The sequence below is a fragment of the Macadamia integrifolia genome, unplaced genomic scaffold (genome assembly GCF_013358625.1).
Source record: "Macadamia integrifolia cultivar HAES 741 unplaced genomic scaffold, SCU_Mint_v3 scaffold860, whole genome shotgun sequence".
Taxonomy (NCBI): Eukaryota; Viridiplantae; Streptophyta; class Magnoliopsida; order Proteales; family Proteaceae; genus Macadamia; species Macadamia integrifolia.
Window position 1 is genome coordinate 183,024 of NW_024870560.1, and position 20,108 is coordinate 203,131.

General features: G+C 38.2%; 2 protein-coding genes across 2 annotated transcripts in view; one reads left to right on the top strand and one right to left on the bottom strand.

The window, feature by feature from the left end:
• Nucleotides 1-12,443: 12,443 nt before the first annotated feature.
• On the top strand, nt 12,444-13,931 carry LOC122070239 (S-adenosyl-L-methionine:benzoic acid/salicylic acid carboxyl methyltransferase 1-like). The gene is made up of 3 exons (XM_042634365.1): nt 12,444-12,803; nt 13,185-13,346; nt 13,557-13,931. The coding sequence occupies exons 1-3, from the start codon at nt 12,444-12,446 to the stop codon at nt 13,929-13,931; spliced, it is 897 nt and encodes a 298-aa protein (XP_042490299.1).
• A 5,775-nt stretch (nt 13,932-19,706) lies between these two features.
• LOC122070240 (S-adenosyl-L-methionine:benzoic acid/salicylic acid carboxyl methyltransferase 3-like) overlaps nt 19,707-20,108 on the bottom strand; it is a 1,989-nt gene continuing 1,587 nt past the window's right edge. Inside the window, exon 5 of the mRNA XM_042634366.1 lies at nt 19,707-20,104. Coding sequence (XP_042490300.1) covers nt 19,845-20,104 — 260 coding nt within the window. The 3' untranslated portion in view covers nt 19,707-19,844. The remainder of the gene's footprint in view (nt 20,105-20,108) is intronic.

Here is a 20,108-nt window from a genome sequence, read left to right on the forward strand (position 1 = left end):
TTCTTTATTTTTTCTATTTATGTATATATCTAATGTAGCCTTAGGGACATAATTATGATCTATTGTGGAAACCATTTTTTGTGTAAATATGGTAATCATCAATAGGATTCACTAGTAGTGCTATTTTACTGACTATTACTATTTATGTGAATTGTAGAACCATTTCATAGTTTTATGACTTTAACGTATTGCAACAAAGATCCTGGATGGATTGTGGACACATGTATCTATCCAAGTCACGAGCCTTCAGGTTAGTGGAGGTGGGGGTGATAACGAGTGGTATCAGAGCGTGATACTCTACTTTAAATCATAAAATTTATTAAATGTTAGGAATTTTTAGTGATTAGAATTCAAATTAAAAACTTAAAGATAAACACATAAAATCATAGTGCACACATGTGAAACTAGTTAGGTGTCAAAATCGATAACATTGATAATTCCATTAAGAGCATAAGTTTTACAATTTAGAGAAATGAACAATTTCAAGAAAATGAGGAGAAAAAAAGACATAACAAAAGTTGTCAGTCCAAACCACTAGCAAGTTCGGCACAAACTAGAAACAAGCAAAACAATATGAAATGTTAGGAAATCTACTCCTGAGGAGGTGGAGGTAAAATTTTCTTAATGGGTTGATTTTTGATATGTATGCATGAAAGGCCAATTGAATTCTTGTGCATGTATAAATTTTGTTTGGATGGTGCAAATTTGAATGGAATAGACTATATCATCTTAAAATAGAAAATTCCTATGGCGCAAAGAAAAGCTCGAACACTCAAAAGGCAATGTCTTGCCACTAGATCTATTGATGACCTGTCACCATCTCCTAAACCCAATCGGGAAGTAATGCCAGATACCACTATGCTAAGAGCCCCTCTTGCTCCACCCATACTATCTGCTTATGATGTAACCTCAATCATGGGCAACATGTTACAAGGTTGTAGTAGTAATAGAATATTATAATGCAAGGGTTGTAGCAGAAATAATTACAATTTATGATGGGACTAAATGCATAGATCAATGTTGTGCTTTAGACTCGTGAAGGTTAGACTACCCCACCACAGGTGCAGCAAGAATACTTCCCATAGAGATCACAGTTCACCCTACAGTACATCTGACAGCCTTCCAATGTACATTCTGCTTCACAGCTTGACCCACTAGTACCACAAAGGCAAATGACACCACAAAGTCAGACCATATTGTCTATAGTAATGGATAATGTGAAATTGATGGAGAAATTCCAGAACTTAGGCCTCCTTATTTTAGTAGGATTGCATAGGATCTTTTGGCACCCACAAAATAGAGGGAATGGAAAAGGCATTTAAGGTATTATGCATAACAGATGAACAGAAGTTGTGTGTAAATTATCAACTCCAGAATGAGGTTAATGCATGGTGAAAATCCACTAAACCCATTTTGGTGGCTTTACAGCCCAACGTCACTTAAGAGCATGGGATTATACAACAACTACTTCCCAGATAGTGTGAAAGAGAGGAAGGAAACAAAGTTCATGGATTTGAAGCAAGGTCCAAGTCAGTGTTGAAGTATTAGTAGAAGTTTGAGAAATTATTATTCTTTGCACCTGACCATCTGAAGGGAGACAATGCAAAGGCCAAAAGATTTAAGAAGGGATTGAGACTCTCAATTGGTCCTATGTTGGTTGCCCAGTACCTACACAGTTATTCCCAACTGGTCCAAGCTGCCAAGTCCATTGAAGATAAGCAGAGGGAAAATGACCAAGCCCTCAAGGAAGGAGGACAATAGCCAAAAGATTTAGTAGGGGAACATATACTAGTGCAGCTTCTAGTCAGTCTAGAAGGCCAGAGGCAAGGCAAGCTCCACCACCACCCAGGCCTACTACAGCATAGTCACAGATAACTCCCTACAGGTGTCATGTTTTCCAACAAAAGGGTCATTTTGCTAGAACTACCCACAGAGGAGACCAGGTGACCCATATAGATGACCGGTTAGACCAGTGCAACCATTATTAGGTATCCATCCAGCCTAGGCACCACAGGGAGCCAGACTAGAGGGAAATGTATTTGCACTGAATGCTAAAGATGCGGAGTCATCACCCAGAGTTGTCACGGGTACTTTTTTATATCAATGATCCCTGCATATGTGTTGTTTGATACAGGTGCATCACATTCCTTTGTATCTCCAACTTTTATTGCTAAGATGAGTATTAATCCGAAAGTGTTGGCATATAACTTAGTTGTTAGCATACCCACTGGGAGTGAAGTAGGATTGGAGGAGATACATGAACCATGTCCCATTCAGGTCTATGGGAGGGACATGATTGCTCACTTAATTAAATTAGAGATGCATAACTTTAATGCCATCTTAAGCATGGATTGGTTATCCTCCTACAGTGCATGTGTATAATGTGCCGAGAAGAAAATTATATTCAAGTTTCATGGAGGAGGTGAGTTTATTTACCAAGGAAGAAAAGTCAAAAAGTCCAAGAAACTAATGATGTCTGCACTTAAGGTGACAACATTACATGAACAAGGATGTGAGGCTTAATTGGCATCTGTAGTTGACACAAATTTAGAATGTAAGCCTATGGAGAAAAAAGAGATCGTGAGGGATTTCCCAGATGTGTTTCTCAAAGATCTATTTGGACTACCCCGGAACCAAGAGACAGAGTTCACTATTGACTTAGTTCCTGGAGCAGCACCTATATCTAAAGCTCCATATAGGATGGTACTTTCAGAATTAAAAGAGCTAAAGGAACAACTGCAAGACCTAATGGAGAAAGGATTCATCCGACCTAGTGTGTCCCCATAGGAGCACTAGTGCTCTTTGTTAGGAAGAAGAACTATAGTATGAGAATGTTCATAGACTACTAAGAGCTCTACAAGTTGATTATCAAGAACTGGTACCTATTGCCCAGAATTGATGATCTGTTTGATCAATTACAAGGTGCAACTACATTCTCTAAAATTGACCTTAGATCTGGGTACCATCAGCTCAAGATTAGAGAGTGTGACATCAAGAAGATAGCTTTAAGGACCTGTTATAGACACTATAAGTTCCTAATTATGCCATTTGGGTTAACCAATGCACCTTCAGTGCTCATGGAGCTGATGAATATGGTGTTCTATGATATGTTAGACAACTTTTTCATCGTATTCATTACCGAAATTCTGATCTACTCAAAGAGAAAAGAACATGCTATCCATTTGAGATTGGCACTGCAAAGGTTGAGAGAGAAGTAGTTGTATGCAAAATTCAGCAGATGCAAATTTTGGCTTACTCAAATACACTTCTTAGGGTATGTTGTCTAAGAGAAGGGCATTGATGTGATCCTAGAAAGGTGAAGGATGTTGTGGATTGGGAAGCACCCAAGAACATGGGTGTGATCGTAGTTTCCTAGGATTAGCAGGATACTATAGAAAGTTCATAGAAAATTTCTCTTACATTTTGGCCCCTATGACTTGACTGATATGAAAGGGATTGAAATTTTACTGTCTAAGGAATGTGATGATAGTTTCCAAGAATTGAAGCAGAAATTGGAAAGGCAAAATAGATGGTTGGAACTGATGAAAGACTATGATTGCACCATCAATTATCACCCTGGGAAGGCCGATGTGGTGGTCGATGCTTTGAGTAGAAAATCCCAGACTTTGTCACTAGCAACATTGAGTGTGAACGAGTGGTTGATTGAAGAAGCCAAGAGAATGGGTTTGAAACTATTGATGAATAAAGTTACAATAACCTTGGGCGCATTAATGATACAACATTCTTTTATAGAGGAAATCCAAGTTGCCCAACTATTGGATGAAAACCTACAAAAGAGAGCAAATGATATAAAAGAAAGAAAACAAAAGGACTTGGACTTTAAGTTAAGAAAGGAGTCCTCAAGTTCATAGACAGGCTCTGTGTACCAAAGGACTAAGAAATGAGGGAATGATACTTAAGGAAGCACACAAATCACCCTACTCAACTCATCCAGGTTGTACAAAGATGTACAAGGATATGAAGAAATTCTATTGGTGGAGTGGTATGATGGCTAATGTAGCCATTCATGTAGCAAATGTCTGAACTGTCAACAAATCAAAGCTGAGAGACAGAGATCACATGGTTTGTTGCAGCCTTTGCCTATGCCATAGTGGAAATGGGAATATATCACCATGGATTTTGTCACAGGACTGCCTCGTACTCAGAAAGGGAATGATACAACCTGGGTAGTCATAGATCGGTTGACCAAAGTAGTCCACTTCATTCCTATAAAGAACAATTATTCCATGGAGATATTGGCTCAATAATATGTGGACAATATTGTCAGATTACATAGTGTACTAACTAGTATTGTCTCTGACCATGATTCTAGATTCTTCTAAATTCTAGAAGTGTTCATAGAAGGCAATGGGGACACAATTGAGCTTCAGCACATTTTTCCATTCACAAACAAACAGACAGTCAAAGAGGACCATACAAACTCTGGAAGATATCCTATGGACTTGTGTGTTAGACATGAGCTATATAGTTGGGATGAACATGTGTCACTCATAGAGTTCTCCTACAACAATAGCTATCAAGTACTATAAGTATGGCACCTTATGAAGTCCAATATGGTAAGAAATGCAGAACACCCCTATATTGGGATGAATTTGGAGAGTGAAGAGTCCTAGATTCTGAACTAATTCAAGCCACTTGTGAAAGGTGGATGTGATAAGGGAAAAAATCAAGGCAGCTCAGTTAAGACAGAGACGTTATGCTAATGTCAAAAGGAAGCACCTAGAGTTTAAAGTTGCTAATAAATTTTTTCTAAAATTCTCACCAATGAGAGGAGTGAAAAGGTTCAGCAAGAAGGGAAAGCTAAGTTCTCGATCTATGGGACCTTATGAAATATTGGGCCAAGTTAGAGCAATAGCATACCGAGTTGCTATGCCACCTGAGTTGGAAGGAGCTCACAATGTACTCCATGTTTCAATGCTTAAGAAGTACATCCCCGATCCAACTCATATTTTGACACATGTACCTTTGGAGGTTGACACTTATTAGAGGTACAAGGAATAATTGAAAGAGATAATTGACCGGAGAGACCACATTCTCCGCAATCGGACTATTCCTATGTCCTAGTCAACTAGAGGAATCACTCGAAACAAGAAGCGTCTTGTAAACATGAAGATGAGATGAAAGAGAAATATCCTCAAACGTTTGGATTACCAAGTACATCCAATTTCGGGGACAAAATTTCTTACAAGGAGGGGGGAATGTTATACCCATACCCAAAATTCCCCCTTTATGATTGTACATATGAGGCATAGGAGAATACCAATACCAATGGATACTAGGTAGCAGTTGTCTATTTTCAAGAAAGGAAGGATGCCCCACTTACTTCAGAATTGGAAGGGATTCAAACCTCCCATAAGACTCTGGTAACAATTCTAACATTTGAGACCTTCTTTTTAACATATTGGGCAAGCTCATATTAAGGTCATGTAGCTCTCTCATAAGCCCCCAAGCAAGTGGGACTAAGATTGGGATAGCAGCCCAGCCAGAAGAAGCCTTTTGGAGCAACCGGATGACCTAACCGATTGACCCGATGGTAACCCCCAAAGATAGCAAATGCTACCCAAACAAGATTATTTGGAGCTGGGGCCCACATCAACCTAACCATATGCCCCGAGACCCCTCCAATGGGTGTCCACACTCCCATAGTGATAGATTAATGCATATGTACCCCTTGGAGATGGCCCACACTGTTCCATAAGTAATTAATTCCTTTTGGCCAAAACCCATTTTTTAGCCAAATAGGCTTTAGTCATAAATGATCCTATATAAAGCCCAATTACCCTTTCATTTCTCAGTTGCTACTTGTACGAGAAAAGAAGAAAAGGAAGAAGAAGAGGAAGGAGAAGGAGAAAAAGGAAGTGGGAGCTGAGCAAGGAGCTACTCCTCCAAGTATAATTGGCGACGACCGCTCCTCCCTGTTGCCAAGGTAGGTTCTCTTCCCCTTCTTTTGTACACGATATGTGTTTTCTCTCTCCCCTCTCTACAATAACATAATCTAAGCTAAGGGAGAGACCTTCTTGGACATTGTACACTAAGTAAGACCCATGAGGAGAGGGAACTCCTACCTATATGATCCAACTAAGGATACCCTAGCATTTAGGTATGGGGAAACTATGGAAGTGGATGTCCTAAGTGGAAGGTCGCACTAAATTGAACCAAGGATGCATGGTTGGTCGAATCTCCCACCATAGAAGTAATGTTTTATGCCCTAGGAGGTGTAGAGAAGCCATGAGGGTGAAGACTCACAAGTGGGAAGTCGATTTGGTGAAAAATACCCTATTTGAGCCAAGTGTCCGTGATGGTCAGATCACCCACCAAATAACCAAATTTTGTATTGCTCCAAGAGGATAATGACCTCCCTATAGTATAAAGTGGATCTACCCAACTTTGGGCAAAAAGCCCCAAGTTTTGGGTCAATTGGTCGACCTGAACCATCATCCAGTTGGATTTTTGATAAGTATTACACCTTTGGGCATCCAGTGGCATTATCTAGTTGGGACCATCATCCGATTCCATCATCTGGTCACAATGGGTCTGACCTATACTTTTGGGGTTTGTTAGGGATTTTTGTTGAGCTTTTGTCTGGAAATTTCAAGGGAATAAAATATGATATTTATGCATGTTTTGAATTAGGTTAACCTACCTAAGAGGGAAAATACGAGGTGATACAAGACTATCTAACTTCCTAAGTTTGAGATCATCTAAGGTGAGTGGTTGTTGTGAATTATTTTAAGGAGTGTTTACAACATGTTATCTATGTGTGTGATCATAAATTTGCATTATGAACCTATTACTATTGAGAAATTGAATGTGCATATTGGGGGTGGATGTAGATAAATGGGATGCAACATGGCCGAGGTTGTGGGACGTTCCGATGGACCGAGGTTGTGGGAGATACTAGTACTGCATGCACATATTGTAAAAGAGCATGTTATCATGGTTCTAGGTGCAGCATGGCTAAGGTTGTGGGACATTCAAGTGACCAAGGTTGTGCGAGATATTAGTACTACATTTCCAAATATGATCACCTTGTATTTCTGATATGATATAAATTATAATAGAATGCATTAAGCTAGGATAACCACCCAGGTGCTACAATCCTTGCCAATAGGGGTTTACATATTGGTTAATCCTACAGTCTGATGGACCTAGGTTGGGTAATTCTTAGTGACCGAGGTGGGGGTAATGGCGTCATGACAAAATCCTACTCCCAAGGTTTAGTTCTGGAGTAGTAGTATATCCTACCTGTGATGTGTCAATTGATGTAGTGGTACTATGGAGGATTATTAATATGGACCGGGTATTGAAGTAGCAATGTAGGTACAGGAATGCTCCTGAGACGCAACTAGCTTATGTCATTGAGGACCGATCATGTACATTCGTGACTAGGGATACCACCTATGCTACAGTAGCACTAATATCCACTATGGATTTAGAATCTGTTGATTAGAATTGTGTAATAATAAACTGGATCATGCCATTGCATTCATCTAGTTGCATTCATATTGATGTGGTTGAGGCTTGCTGTTAATTGCATTTCATATATTGTTGTGACTACTTGTGTGTGCACCCCTCGCTGGGCTTCGTGGAAACTCACCCCATTTTTTGCACCCTTTTTTGATGGTGATCTAGGGAACCACCCTAGGACCGTTGTCAAGGAGCCAGCTCTTTACGGAGACGATTTTTTGGTTGAGGAGCTGAATACGCACGAGGTATACTGTGTATGTAACGACTGTGCTTTTGGAGCACATTGATGATGATACTATTCATCGTCTCTTTTGATTCTTTTAATGTATATATCTGACGTAACATTAGGGGTATAACTGTAATTATGATCCATTGTGGAAACCATTATTTTGTGTAAATATGATAATTATGAATAAAATTCATCAACAACAATGTTACTTTACTAACTATTATTATCTATGTGCATTATAGAATCATTTCATAGTTTTATGACCTTAAAGTACTGCATCGGAGATTCTAGATGGATTGCGTACACATGTATGTGTCTAGGTCACCAATCTTTAGGTAAGTGGAGGCAAGGTGTGGCACCACTTTGTGTTTCTACTTGTTGCATATCGTCGGCCTTGTTGTGGTTTTCAACTGCTTTAGAGAAACCATGTCCTCATCCTCAACCTTCTAGAGCTGGTCCTTGAGTTCTTAAACTTCTTGATCCAATCCCTCCTTCTACAGCGTGAAATTTTTTAGCTTCTTTAGCTTAGAAGACACTTCTACCTTTAGCCCTCAGCTCTTTGAGGTATCAGCATGGTACGCCACCTTCAACAGCTCCTCCTGTAAGTGATCCTTCTCCCTCCAAGCCTTGTCCATCTGATTGTAGGCCTCCTTGAACTGGAAGGTGGCATCCATAGCGCTAAGGAAACCCTAAGAAAAGAGGAGGAAAGTGTAAAGAGTAAATAACCTACGAAAAATCAGGAGGAAAATAACCTTGACATCGATTTGCTACAATTATTTTAGTTGGTTTGGTTATGGACTGTGATAGTTAAGGTACTACTATCAAAGATTTTGGTAGAGATATAAGATAGAAAACATCCTTGTCACAACCCAGGTAACCAAGTGGGAGAGTGGTTTGACAGTAATAGAAATGTCATAAGTTCAACCAATCTTGGTGTCTACATATGAAAAAAAATTTCTTTGCATTGGTTGATGGAAGAAAAATTGATGAAAATTACACCTAAGGTACCCAATGTTCTATATATATATATATATATATATATACATATATATATCTTGTGAACATTTTTCATTTTTTCACATATCAGCCATATTCCTATTTTATCTTCCACTTCATCCTCTACCTCCACATCCTCCCCAACCCCATTTGTAGCCACAAGCCGACTGTTATTAGATCATAATTAGAATCAGCGGAGGCCGATCCCATTTTGGAATCTGCATACATCAATCATAACTTAGACAACTGAGAAAATTAGTAGCAAACAAACCACAATTTCAATCCTCTTAATCTATCTACAAGAGTTTCACCCTTGTCAATAGTGTTCGCAGGATTCCTTTACCTCATGCTTATTTAAAAAAACAGAAAAGAGAGGGTAATACTCTTCTATCCAACATTCGTACCATCAACCATCAAAGTCCTTGCACTGGCCATCTCCAAATTGATATATAGATAGTGATGCTGGACGATTTACGGTGGTTCTAATAAAATGTTGGGGGCAGAAGAGAATCATTACTGATTATTAGTTCCTTATTTAACTTCTTCCATGTTTCAACAATCATATGCCTTATGTGTTCTCGAGCCACATCCTCTGAAGCTCTAGTTTGGATGTAGTGAATAGCAATCTAAAGTCTGCTTTCGTTGTAATACCACCTTGTATGCCTCTTAACAAATATGCTTTGCATAAATCAACCCAGGGAGTAATATTGCAAGTATCTGATAATTTTTTGTGTTTGATGGAATTAATATAAAAGATTTGTCAATACAATTTCTTTACGAGTAAGTTTGAGGGTGTCTCGAAGATTAGAACCAAGTTTTGCCATATGAAAAGGTAATTTGGTAATTTCGTCTTTATAAATATCAAGAGTATAGTCTTGATAGACCATATATCACATTTTAGAGTTAGATTCAACCACATATTCTCTCATAAAATGAAAAATCCGTTGTATTTTCAACAGTATTTCTTTTTAGAACCTTTCTATTACTATGTTTTCATACCTTTAATTTTTCACTTGGCCAATTCATTTTTGGCTGAACCTTGGCATGTGAATAGCGGACCCTGAGATCTATTAGTTCACATCATTTCAGCTAAATCAAGTTGGCCGTATCACTGCTATTTGTGTCAGTCTATAGATAATCTCTAGACAATCTCTAGACCTGCTGGATTAGAAAATTTTCCACCTATAATATTTTTAATGCTATAAACGAGATGGATGACATAGAATAAAGGGATAATTTCTTTTATATTGCCCAATTGAGATAAGGTTATCTTAACAGTCCACTATTTGAGTCATGTCGTACGTTTTCTTGTGATTTTGATATTGGATTGACATTTCTAGGTCGGAAGATCCACTTGTCAAATTTTAGAACCTAAATTCAATCAAAATACATGTGTCATAATATTTATCCTTGTATATTTCATCATACATTCATATATGTTCACTCTCCCTGTAGTCCCTAGATTTTTAGAACTTTACTTTGCCACTTGATGAGGCAAAAGTTTCCCTTCTCCATTCATATCATTAACTCCCACCACCTACTAGATGAAGTTGAAAGCACCCCCTCTAGTTCAATCAAATGGAAAAAATGGCAGAGGTGAAGAGATTCCTCCTTTATAGTCGGTGAAGAAAAATTAGCCCACTCTATTAGGCTTAAACTTGACATGTAGGCAAGGTCATTGCAATTTCCCATTCCATGAAATTTGGAAATCATTCGTTCTGCAATATGGTAGATATTTTGGCAGCTTATATCATCTAGGCTGAGGAAATCTTTTCCTATAGGGGTGATAACGGGATAGTCTGATTTTGAAAAGCCAAGCCTAGATGGGGTCCAAGCGTAGTCTAGTCCGATGCGGTTTAATTGCAGGCTAAGAAATCTCAGTCCAAGCCTTGTTGGGCTCAAGTAGAGAAAGGTTGGCATTTTTTATTTATTTATTTTATTTTATTATTTTTTTATTTTTATATTAATTTTTACAGAAAATAGTAAATAATAAATTTTAACCTAAATATTTATATGTTTGATGGAAAAAGATGTACACACCAAACCGTGTACATTGCTCTGACTCTCTCTCCTCCCTAACGAGGTAAGCCCTTATAATTGAATCTTGAGGCACTCTCTCCAATGCGCTGCCGAGGGGTTTGGCATGAGATATGCATTACATGCTTGTGACGTGTAAACCGGGATATCTTAATTATTTTATATTAACATATATTAAATGTAAATTATGAATTTAATACATCACCTTTATATTTTTTTTACTAATGACGGGTATCAAGGTTGAATGAGAACCATTCAATTTTCACTAAAAGTAGTGAAGAGCACTAAACACCCCGTGTGAGTGGCCCAATATGTGCCTAGTGGGAGTCAAACTTAAGATGTCTGAGTTTATGGCTCGTACCAAATTCATTGCTCATCAACTGCGCTACCCCCTTGGGTTACATGACCCTTATATAAGTGGTACTAATATTTATATATGTGGTGTAGGTATAATGGATGAAAATCCAGAAGCACCTGAGGAAGCAGATGTAGACTGAGTCTTCCAGGGTTTGTTGTTGGCCTAGGTATATTCTCACTTCCTAAGAGAGTGAACAAATAAGTGGAGTTGCCACCAAGATAAGGTTTTAGGACCCATAAATACATTCCCATTTTGGGGGAAGGACATGACTCTTTTTTTTTTTTTTTTTTTTTTTTTTTTTTTTTGTGTGTTAACCAAAGTGTCCGGGCCAGCTTATGCACACCTCGACTAATTCTCGGAGAGACTAGCACAGCAACCCACCATCACGGTCTCTACTTAAATCGCAGATGCACAGATGGGGAATTGAACCTGTGACCGTGTGTCTATCCATACAATTCCCAATTCTCCCTAACCGTTTGAGCAACCCACGGATGAGTAAGAAGGACACGAAGGACATGACTCTAATGGATAAGGTCAGGTTAAAATAAGCTGGCATTTTACACCTGTTTGTTTAGTATACAGTGTATTGTTTATCATTGCCCCGCATGCTACCTTCAAGGAGTTTAGGATCCATAGAGAGGATCGCAGAATCTTGCGACCCACAGATCTCATTTTCTCCTTGATTCTCTCTTTCCACGGTTTTCCAGCATAAGAACCTGAGGTGGAACAAGAAGCTCGGGATACAGTTTTTCTCTACATTTGATCTTTTACTTTTCTTTCCCTATTCCTCCCTAATGGATTTTTTTCTTAACATTCACAAGCCAATGAGACATGCACGAAGTTATGATTCTTGGTATCTTAAATTTAATAGGCCCATCAGTGTACTTATACCAAGATCTCTTTAATGAGACTCTTCATCTTGATCACCTTCATGAGATTGACTATGGTTCAAATAGAATTTGTTTGGAAATTGTTATTAGTTTGAAGATGTGTTGTATCCTTTGGGTATAAAAAAACCCATTTGCCTTCCATTTCTAACTCACTGAATTCCTTCTCTCTTCTCTTCATTTCTTCTTCTGCTACTTGTCTTTCTTCAATTAGCAAGGGAGCCCACAAGGTGAAAGCCATGGATGTGCAAGAGGTTCTTCACATGGTTGGAGGAGAAGGAGAAACCAGCTATGCAGTCAACTCCACCTTCCAAGTCTCTCTCTCTCTCTCTCTCTCTCTCTCTCTCTCTCTTGTATGTGTGTGGTGGTGTGTCTTATGCTCTTCTGTGGTGGCTCCTTTCAGAAAACAGGGACAACAATTGCAATGAAGGTGGTATTGGAGAGCATAATGAAAGTTTACAACAGCACCCTCCCTCATTGTTTGTGCATAGCAGATTTGGGCTGTTCTTCAGGAACCAACAGCCTATTGGTACTCACAGAGATTATAGATACTATTGAATTGGCACGAAACCGGTTGGGTCATCCATCGCTTGAATACCAAGTGGCACTAAATGATCTTACAGGGAATGACTTCAACACCATTTTCAAGTCCTTGCCAGCTTTATATGAGAAACTCAAGAAGGAGAAGGGAGAAAATTTTGGTCCATGTTTCATATCAGGACTGCCTGGTTCTTTTATTGGAAGGCTCTTCCCATGCAAGACTATTCACTTTGTTCACTCTTCCTACAGTGTTCATTGGCTTTCTCAGGTCAGAATCCTCAATGGAATTTGATTAATTTCATTCTGAATTTGTGTAGTAGTAGCTTGGCTTGGTACTAACATAACTTCTCACACAATTAATCTTGATGACACCCACTTTAAGAGTCCTTTTAATTGACCTCCGTTTTTGGAGTCAAGGGTCTGTTTGGCAATGTTTCTGTTAAAATAATTATTTTAGACAAAAATATTTATTTTGTGTTTTTTATAAACTGATAATTGTTTGGTAAATTTAAAATAAAAAATTTCATACCCAACCCTAACTGTGGTATGGTAATAGGTTCCTATTGGACCTGAGGATAACTAGGGACAAATTTACCTGGCCAAGACAAGTTCTTCTAGTGTACATAAGGCATACTTGGAGCAATTTCAGAAGGATTTCTCAGTGTTCTTAAAGTCACGTTATGATGAACTAGTACCTGGAGGCCATATGGTCATGACAATGCTTGGAAATAAAAGTGAGGATCCATTTAGCAGAGATTTTTGTACCCTCATGGAGCTTTTAGCAAAGTCACTCAAAGATCTGGTCTCAAAGGTATGCTTTTGCACTTAAACCTTTACTTGTATGGAATCAATTGTTGGGATTCCATGAGGAAGGCAGAAGTAATCATCAAGGTACTTGGGCACCCTCTCCTTAATGGCTAACTTTTATAGATGAGTTCTTCCCAAGTCTTTAACATTTATTTTGTTGATGTTGATTACCTCTTTCCTGATATAGAACAAAATGTTTCTTATTTTGCATTAGGGGCTCATTGAAGAGGCTAAGGTGGATTCATTTAATTTACCACTTTATGCGCCTCGTCTTGAAGAATTAAGGACCATAATTGAAAGAGACGGATTATTTGATTTGGAAAAGCTAGAAATCTTTGACGTGAATTGGGATCCTAATGACGATAACCATAATGAAGGATTCATGTTTGACAATATCTCTAGTGCAAGAAATGCAGTAAGGTGTGTAAGAGCTGTTACAGAGTCCATGTTTGTTCATCAATTTGGAGAAGCTATAATAGACAACTTGTACCAGAGATACACAGAGATTATTGCTGAGCACTTGTCTAAGGAGAATGCCAGAGAGAAGTCCAAGTATGTTAGTCTATTAATTTCCATGAAGAGGAAATGAAGGCTTGTATGTGGAATTGAATTGCTTTGACAAATTCATCTATCAATAGCAACTACTCTATTTTATCTTTCTTTTTGGGTGAAAGTATATGTACACTTTTTTGTTTTTTGGATTGTATGAAAATACTAAATGTTATCTTATGAATTGAGGATGCACTGTAAAATGGAAATTTGATATCAAGATTATAAATGAGAAAAGAAAACATGATCTTGTCGTAAAATCAAAGGTCAATAATAGTTTATAGCATTTATATTGTGAACGGATCAGGTTCACATACGAGAATGTTCTCATACGCCCCTGGTCCGTGGATTTAGAATCTATTAAATGAAGAGAGAGAAAATCGATTCTAAATCCACGAATCAATGTCGTTCTCATACATTCTCGTACGTGAACCTGATCCACTCTCTTTATATTTGGGTTTGTCTGAATGACATCGTTATAGGTGAAGTTTGGCTATTATAACCGGACATCTTTGATCATATTTCCAGCCATGTGAAACCAATTATTTTCACTTTTCTAAATTATTCTTCAATGAATTGAAATATTAATTATAAAATCAGTCTTCTTCTTCGTCTCCGGTCATCTTTGATCATATTTCCTACCATGTGTAACCTTATATTGTGTAAGTAGTAACCTTAAAACCTCAAACTTGAACCTAAAATGTCCACTTGAATGGATGAACCCTAGCTATAGATGGATATTGGAGGCGATGGGAAGCGAGCAGAAGAGGCCACTAATTGGAAGAAGGTAGTCGTAGAGGTCACCTTTCCTGTTCTAGAACCTAAACATGAAAGACCGAGCCCACGTGGAAAAATTGGTGGCCCGGGTTTCTGGATGATTCTTGGAAGCTACAGGCATTTGAGGACGTCTCCTTTGCTGAGCAAGTTTACAAGAAGATGGCCAAGGTAAATATTTATAAACACAAGGTCAATTTCAAATCATTTGGGAGAAAGCTAAATGTTAAATATATTATAATAATTGTGTTTTATCCTTCACAAGAGAAACTCTCAGGATATACATATAATATCTAAAATCAAAACATTCAAAAATACGGCATCGAACGATAATGGACAGCATCACTCTTGGCTCATGGTGTAGTATAGGCACAGGTGTTGCATGCACAATCCAAGTCATGCTCCTCGGGCTCTGGTGTCCACAAGTCCCTATCATAATCCACCATATAAGAGGACGTGTCGCTTCTCATGGATACCACGTGTTATACTTGTACCCCTTGTGTGACTAACTGCAGATGAACCAAAAGGGGGGGACAGTATCAAAGACTACTAGGAGGTAGCAATTTTCTTCCACGAGGGAATGAATGATCCCACATGTAAGTGTTATTCATGCCAAGACAATTAGAAGGGTTACAAATTTTTATGGAAATCAATATAAGTCTTTTTCCATTAAGGGGATTAACCTAAACCCGAGTAATGAATTACACTAAAGTCGGGCTCACATCCTTGTATAGGCCTTAGAAACTCCAATGCAACAAGGTGAAGTTACCCCAACTATGTTGCGCATAATTGACCCACATTGATAGGAGTACTGCAACAAAATATGTTATTTGACCATGCGGCCCGAGCCCGTGCATCCATGCACCTCGGACCACCTCCAATAGTTGGTATAACCTACCAATAAATGGATTAATATGTTAGATCACTCAGAGGTGGGTCCACCAAGGCCGATTAGGGAATTAACCCAGTAATGAGAGAAAACCCATTTATTTTCCAAACAAGCCACAATGAATTTAAGTTACCATATAAAGAGTTATAAGCAAAACTCATTTGTTTCCAAACAAGCCTAAGGAAACTTTGGTTACCTTATAATGAGGTTGAGATCATTCACAGAGAAAGTGGGGCCCACGTCAAATCCTCCGCCTCCAAATCCGAGGTCAAACTATGCCAGCCTTGACTGAAGATAGGCAATCTCCAGATCCTGAAGGTGGAGAGATGTCAACAAAAGTTCATCAAGATCTCCAAGAAAAACAGAAAGGCAAAGTTTCAATGCATATCTGGTCTCGAATACGCTCTACGTGGCGGTACAAACATGCGTTGAAACTCTGGATTACCCAGTGGGACTTGATGTAAATAGCAAGAGAAACCTATAATGGACAAAGAATAAGAGATACGGCTGAAGAGAAAAATACACAATAGGGAGAGGAAGATAACTTACACAAGTGTAAGGGATGGAGAGGCCCATGTCCTCATCTGCCATTGTCGTCCTCGGCAACATCATCTATACTGAAGGATTGTGTGCATCTTTATACGTCCACCTGAGGGAGCCTGAGATGGAGGAGGGTCCCTCAGCCATATTTGTAAGGGAGTGGATGAGATCGGATGGGAGGAGAGAGAGAGAGAGAGGTTACCCTCCCTCCTTTTCTCCTTCATTCCCTTGGGGTTCCTGTGGACTATTTTCTATTGTCATTTTTCCACTTATTTCCTCTCACTTATTTGCCTTGCAGGGTGATTTCTCCAAACATGTCTAGTGACTATGAGGGATGGGGAAAGCATGATTTTTGGAGTCGCCATCTAAGATTCAAGGCCTAGAACCTTGTTGTGGAGCCCAATTTCGATCGAGGGATCAAGCTCAAGTAGAGGGTTGGATTCCTGTGAAATGATGGAACCCCAAATTTGACATCATATTTTGATTCAGAGATAGGGGTCTGTGTCAGGTTACAAGTGTGGGAAGATGTTAGGCACCCACCTCGTCCGGAATTTCTATCTTTCTATTAGATGCTTGGATTTCGAATGTTCTCCCCTGAGAATTTTAACAGTCTAAGCCAACATTGAAACTTTACCACATGAGATAATGTAACACATGTATACTATTACATGAAATAATTGCAAAAATTATTAAGACATCACATGGAATAACACATAATCTATATTGAAAGCACATAAAATGATAAGCTACATAATATGAGAAAAAATGCAACTAACTGATTTGCATATATGTGTGTGTGTGTGTGTGTGTGTGTGTGTGTGTGTGTGTGTGTGTGTGTGTAATGCCTCATGAAATGATGATTATGATTGCTATCTTATGTGAGGAGCACATATGATGACACATGGAATGCTAAAGTAGACTATTATTTAATGTACAAATGTGTAATGTAATGCATTCAAAAGAACTAGTTATTTTATGTGGTGAACTTATAAAATAATGCATGCAGAGATGGGTTTTGTATCATGTTCCCAAATGAAATTACGATAAAAAATTTACATGGTAACAACTGGTGACAATAATGAAATTTTCAGTAATTCTCCCCGACTCAAGGGCAAAGATTTCACTTTCACTTTCTTAGAGAAATTAAAACTTCCGACACTTGGGCAAGAAATTAGACCAGACTTCTATGCTATGGTTTAAAAATGGATTTTGGTTTTGGAAATTTGGGCAATGCTTCTACACTATATCCCTGGAATAGGAATCAGCTGTGGGAATACGGGCAAGGCTTTCACGCTATATTCTTAGAACAAGAATCAACTAAAGGAATTTGGGCAACACTTCTGTGCTATATTCCTAGAATAGGAATCAGCTTTGGGAATATGGCAGGGCTTCCACACTATATTCCTAGAACATGAATCAGTTACGAGAATTTGGGCAAGACTTCCATACTATATTCCTAGAACAGGAATCAGCTTTGGGAATACTAGTAGGGCTTCCACGCTATATTCCTAGAACAAGAATCAACTATGGGAATTTGGGTAAGGCTTCTGCGCTACATCATGAAAATAGACAAGAGTACAAATAATTAAGCACTACTTCCGTACTATAATAAAAAAAAAATAACTGAAATTAATCACAAAAAACTTAAGCAGTGCTCCCGCACTGACCTGAAATGGATGACACAGGCTTCCAAAACTAGGGCAAGGCTTCCTTACTAGAACGTCGAAGTCGAGCTTTGGACGATTCTCTCTGGAATTTTCAAGACTTTTTTTTTCTCTCCCTCTCTTTTGGCGGGCGTTTTTGAAACAGGAATTTCTTTCTCTCAGGATTTTTCAGTCTTCCTAAATAGCAAAACCCAAGGCCTGCATAAAATAAATAAATAAATAAAATAAAATAAAAAACTTACAGGGAGATGGTAATCTTACACGGAGATGGAACCTACCATAAAGGATCTGTGGGAGTTAAAAGGACCCTATGAGGTTGATGTTTACTGCTTGATTTAACTTTATTAATTAAATGATTGAATTCTCAACCTTGAGTTAAGGCAGTCTTCCTTTAATCAATTTTTTTTTTTTTTTGAAGAAATGCCCAAGAACCAACGGATACCAAATCCTGGCAAAATGTAGATCCACTTCCATCAAACATATTAACAGGATCTTATCATTGGGAAGTCCAAACACCTTGAACAAGTGATAGCGCCTCGGCTTGTTAGAGTAGCAAGAAGAAGCTAGTTGTCCCTAGAAAGCTTTGATGATGCCCAAAATATAATCTTTTTTCTTTATCTCATCAAGATAATTTTTTTGGACTCATATTATCTTGAAGGGTACCTAATATTGGTTTCTAACAGAATTCGGTTAAGTGCGAACCATACAAGTTCCGTTTCTTCTAGGTTACAAAAATGATTTTTTTTTCAGCATTACCATACAACATTTAAGACGCAGAATCACTCCGAAAACATTAAAATGCAAAAAAAATGTGCTAGACCCAGAATCAAGTTTTTAAATCAGAAACGTTATAATACAAAACCTAAATGACGCAATTCTTCTAGTTCTAATTGCATCATATCTATTCTTCATTTCTCTTGGGTAGCTGGTTGACTTCCAATAACACGATATGATTGTTGTCGGATGCAAACATAGGCCGACATGGCCGATGGTAATTTAAGTGTCATGGCATGCCAGGAGGGGGTTGATAGGGTTTCTTCGAAGGTCGCATTCTAGGACCGGAAGGCTTCTAATCACAACTAGGGTTTATATAGTTGGATGACCGATGGCGCATTCCGAGACCAGGGATATTACCTAATTTTTTGTAGTAGCACTTATGCACTTCAGACTTAATTTTCATTGTTAGATTATCTAATCAAATGAATTCATCCTCCGCAATATGATAACTATGATTGTATATGCATTGCGTCATTACTAATTATGTTTGCTTGCATGTTCCCACCTCTCATTGGGCTTAGTGAAGCTCACCCCACGATTGTGTTTTTGTTTTAGATAGTAATATAGGTAATCAGATGGCAGCAAGTGATAAGACACCGGTTTATGTGGCTGATGACTAGTGGGTGCCGAAGTATGAGGAGCATGATCCTAACTGTGCTTGTGAGGATTGTTCTGATAGGACACCTTGAAGATGATGAAGATCATTTTCTTTCTTTTTGTTCATTTTGTATAAATGTGATATATAGTATTATAACTGTTGTGGTTATGTACTCATAACAACACTTGTATCATTTTGTACTATCATATATAGAATCACCAGTTTTATATCTATGGATATGATCTTATAATCTTTCTGCTAATTTTATCAGATAATCTTGAATGATTGTGATATTGAAGTACTGCATCTAGGATCCTAGAGGATTGGTTGGACATAAGGATTTGTCCAGGTCACACGTCATTAACTTAGTGAAGGTAGGGTGTGACAAAATATATTCGAAGATGTCCGGTTATGATAGCCAAGCTTCACCTATGAGGCTGTCATTCGGACAAACCCAAATATAAATGTTATAAAGTATTATTGACCTTTGATTTTATCACAAGATCATGCTTTCTTTTCTCATTTATAATCTTGATATTCAAATTTTCGTGTTTGCAGTGCATCCTCAAAACATGAGATAACATATGGTATTTTCACACAACCCAAAAAACAAAAAAGTGTCCATATACTTTCACCCAAAAAGAAAGATAAAATACAGTAATTGCTATTGATAGATGAATTTGTCAGCAATTCAATTCCACATACGAGCCATCATTTCCTCTTCAAGGAAATTAATAGACTAACATATTTGGACTTCTCTCTGGCATTCTCCTTAGACAAGTGCTCAGCAATAATCTCTGTGTATCTCTGGTACAAGTTGTCTATTATAGCTTCTCCAAATTGATGAACAAACATAGACTCTGTAACAGCTCTTACACACCTTACTGCATTTCTTGCACTAGAGATATTGTCAAACATGAATCCTTCATTATGGTTATCGTCATTAGGATCCCAATTCACGTCAAAGATTTCTAG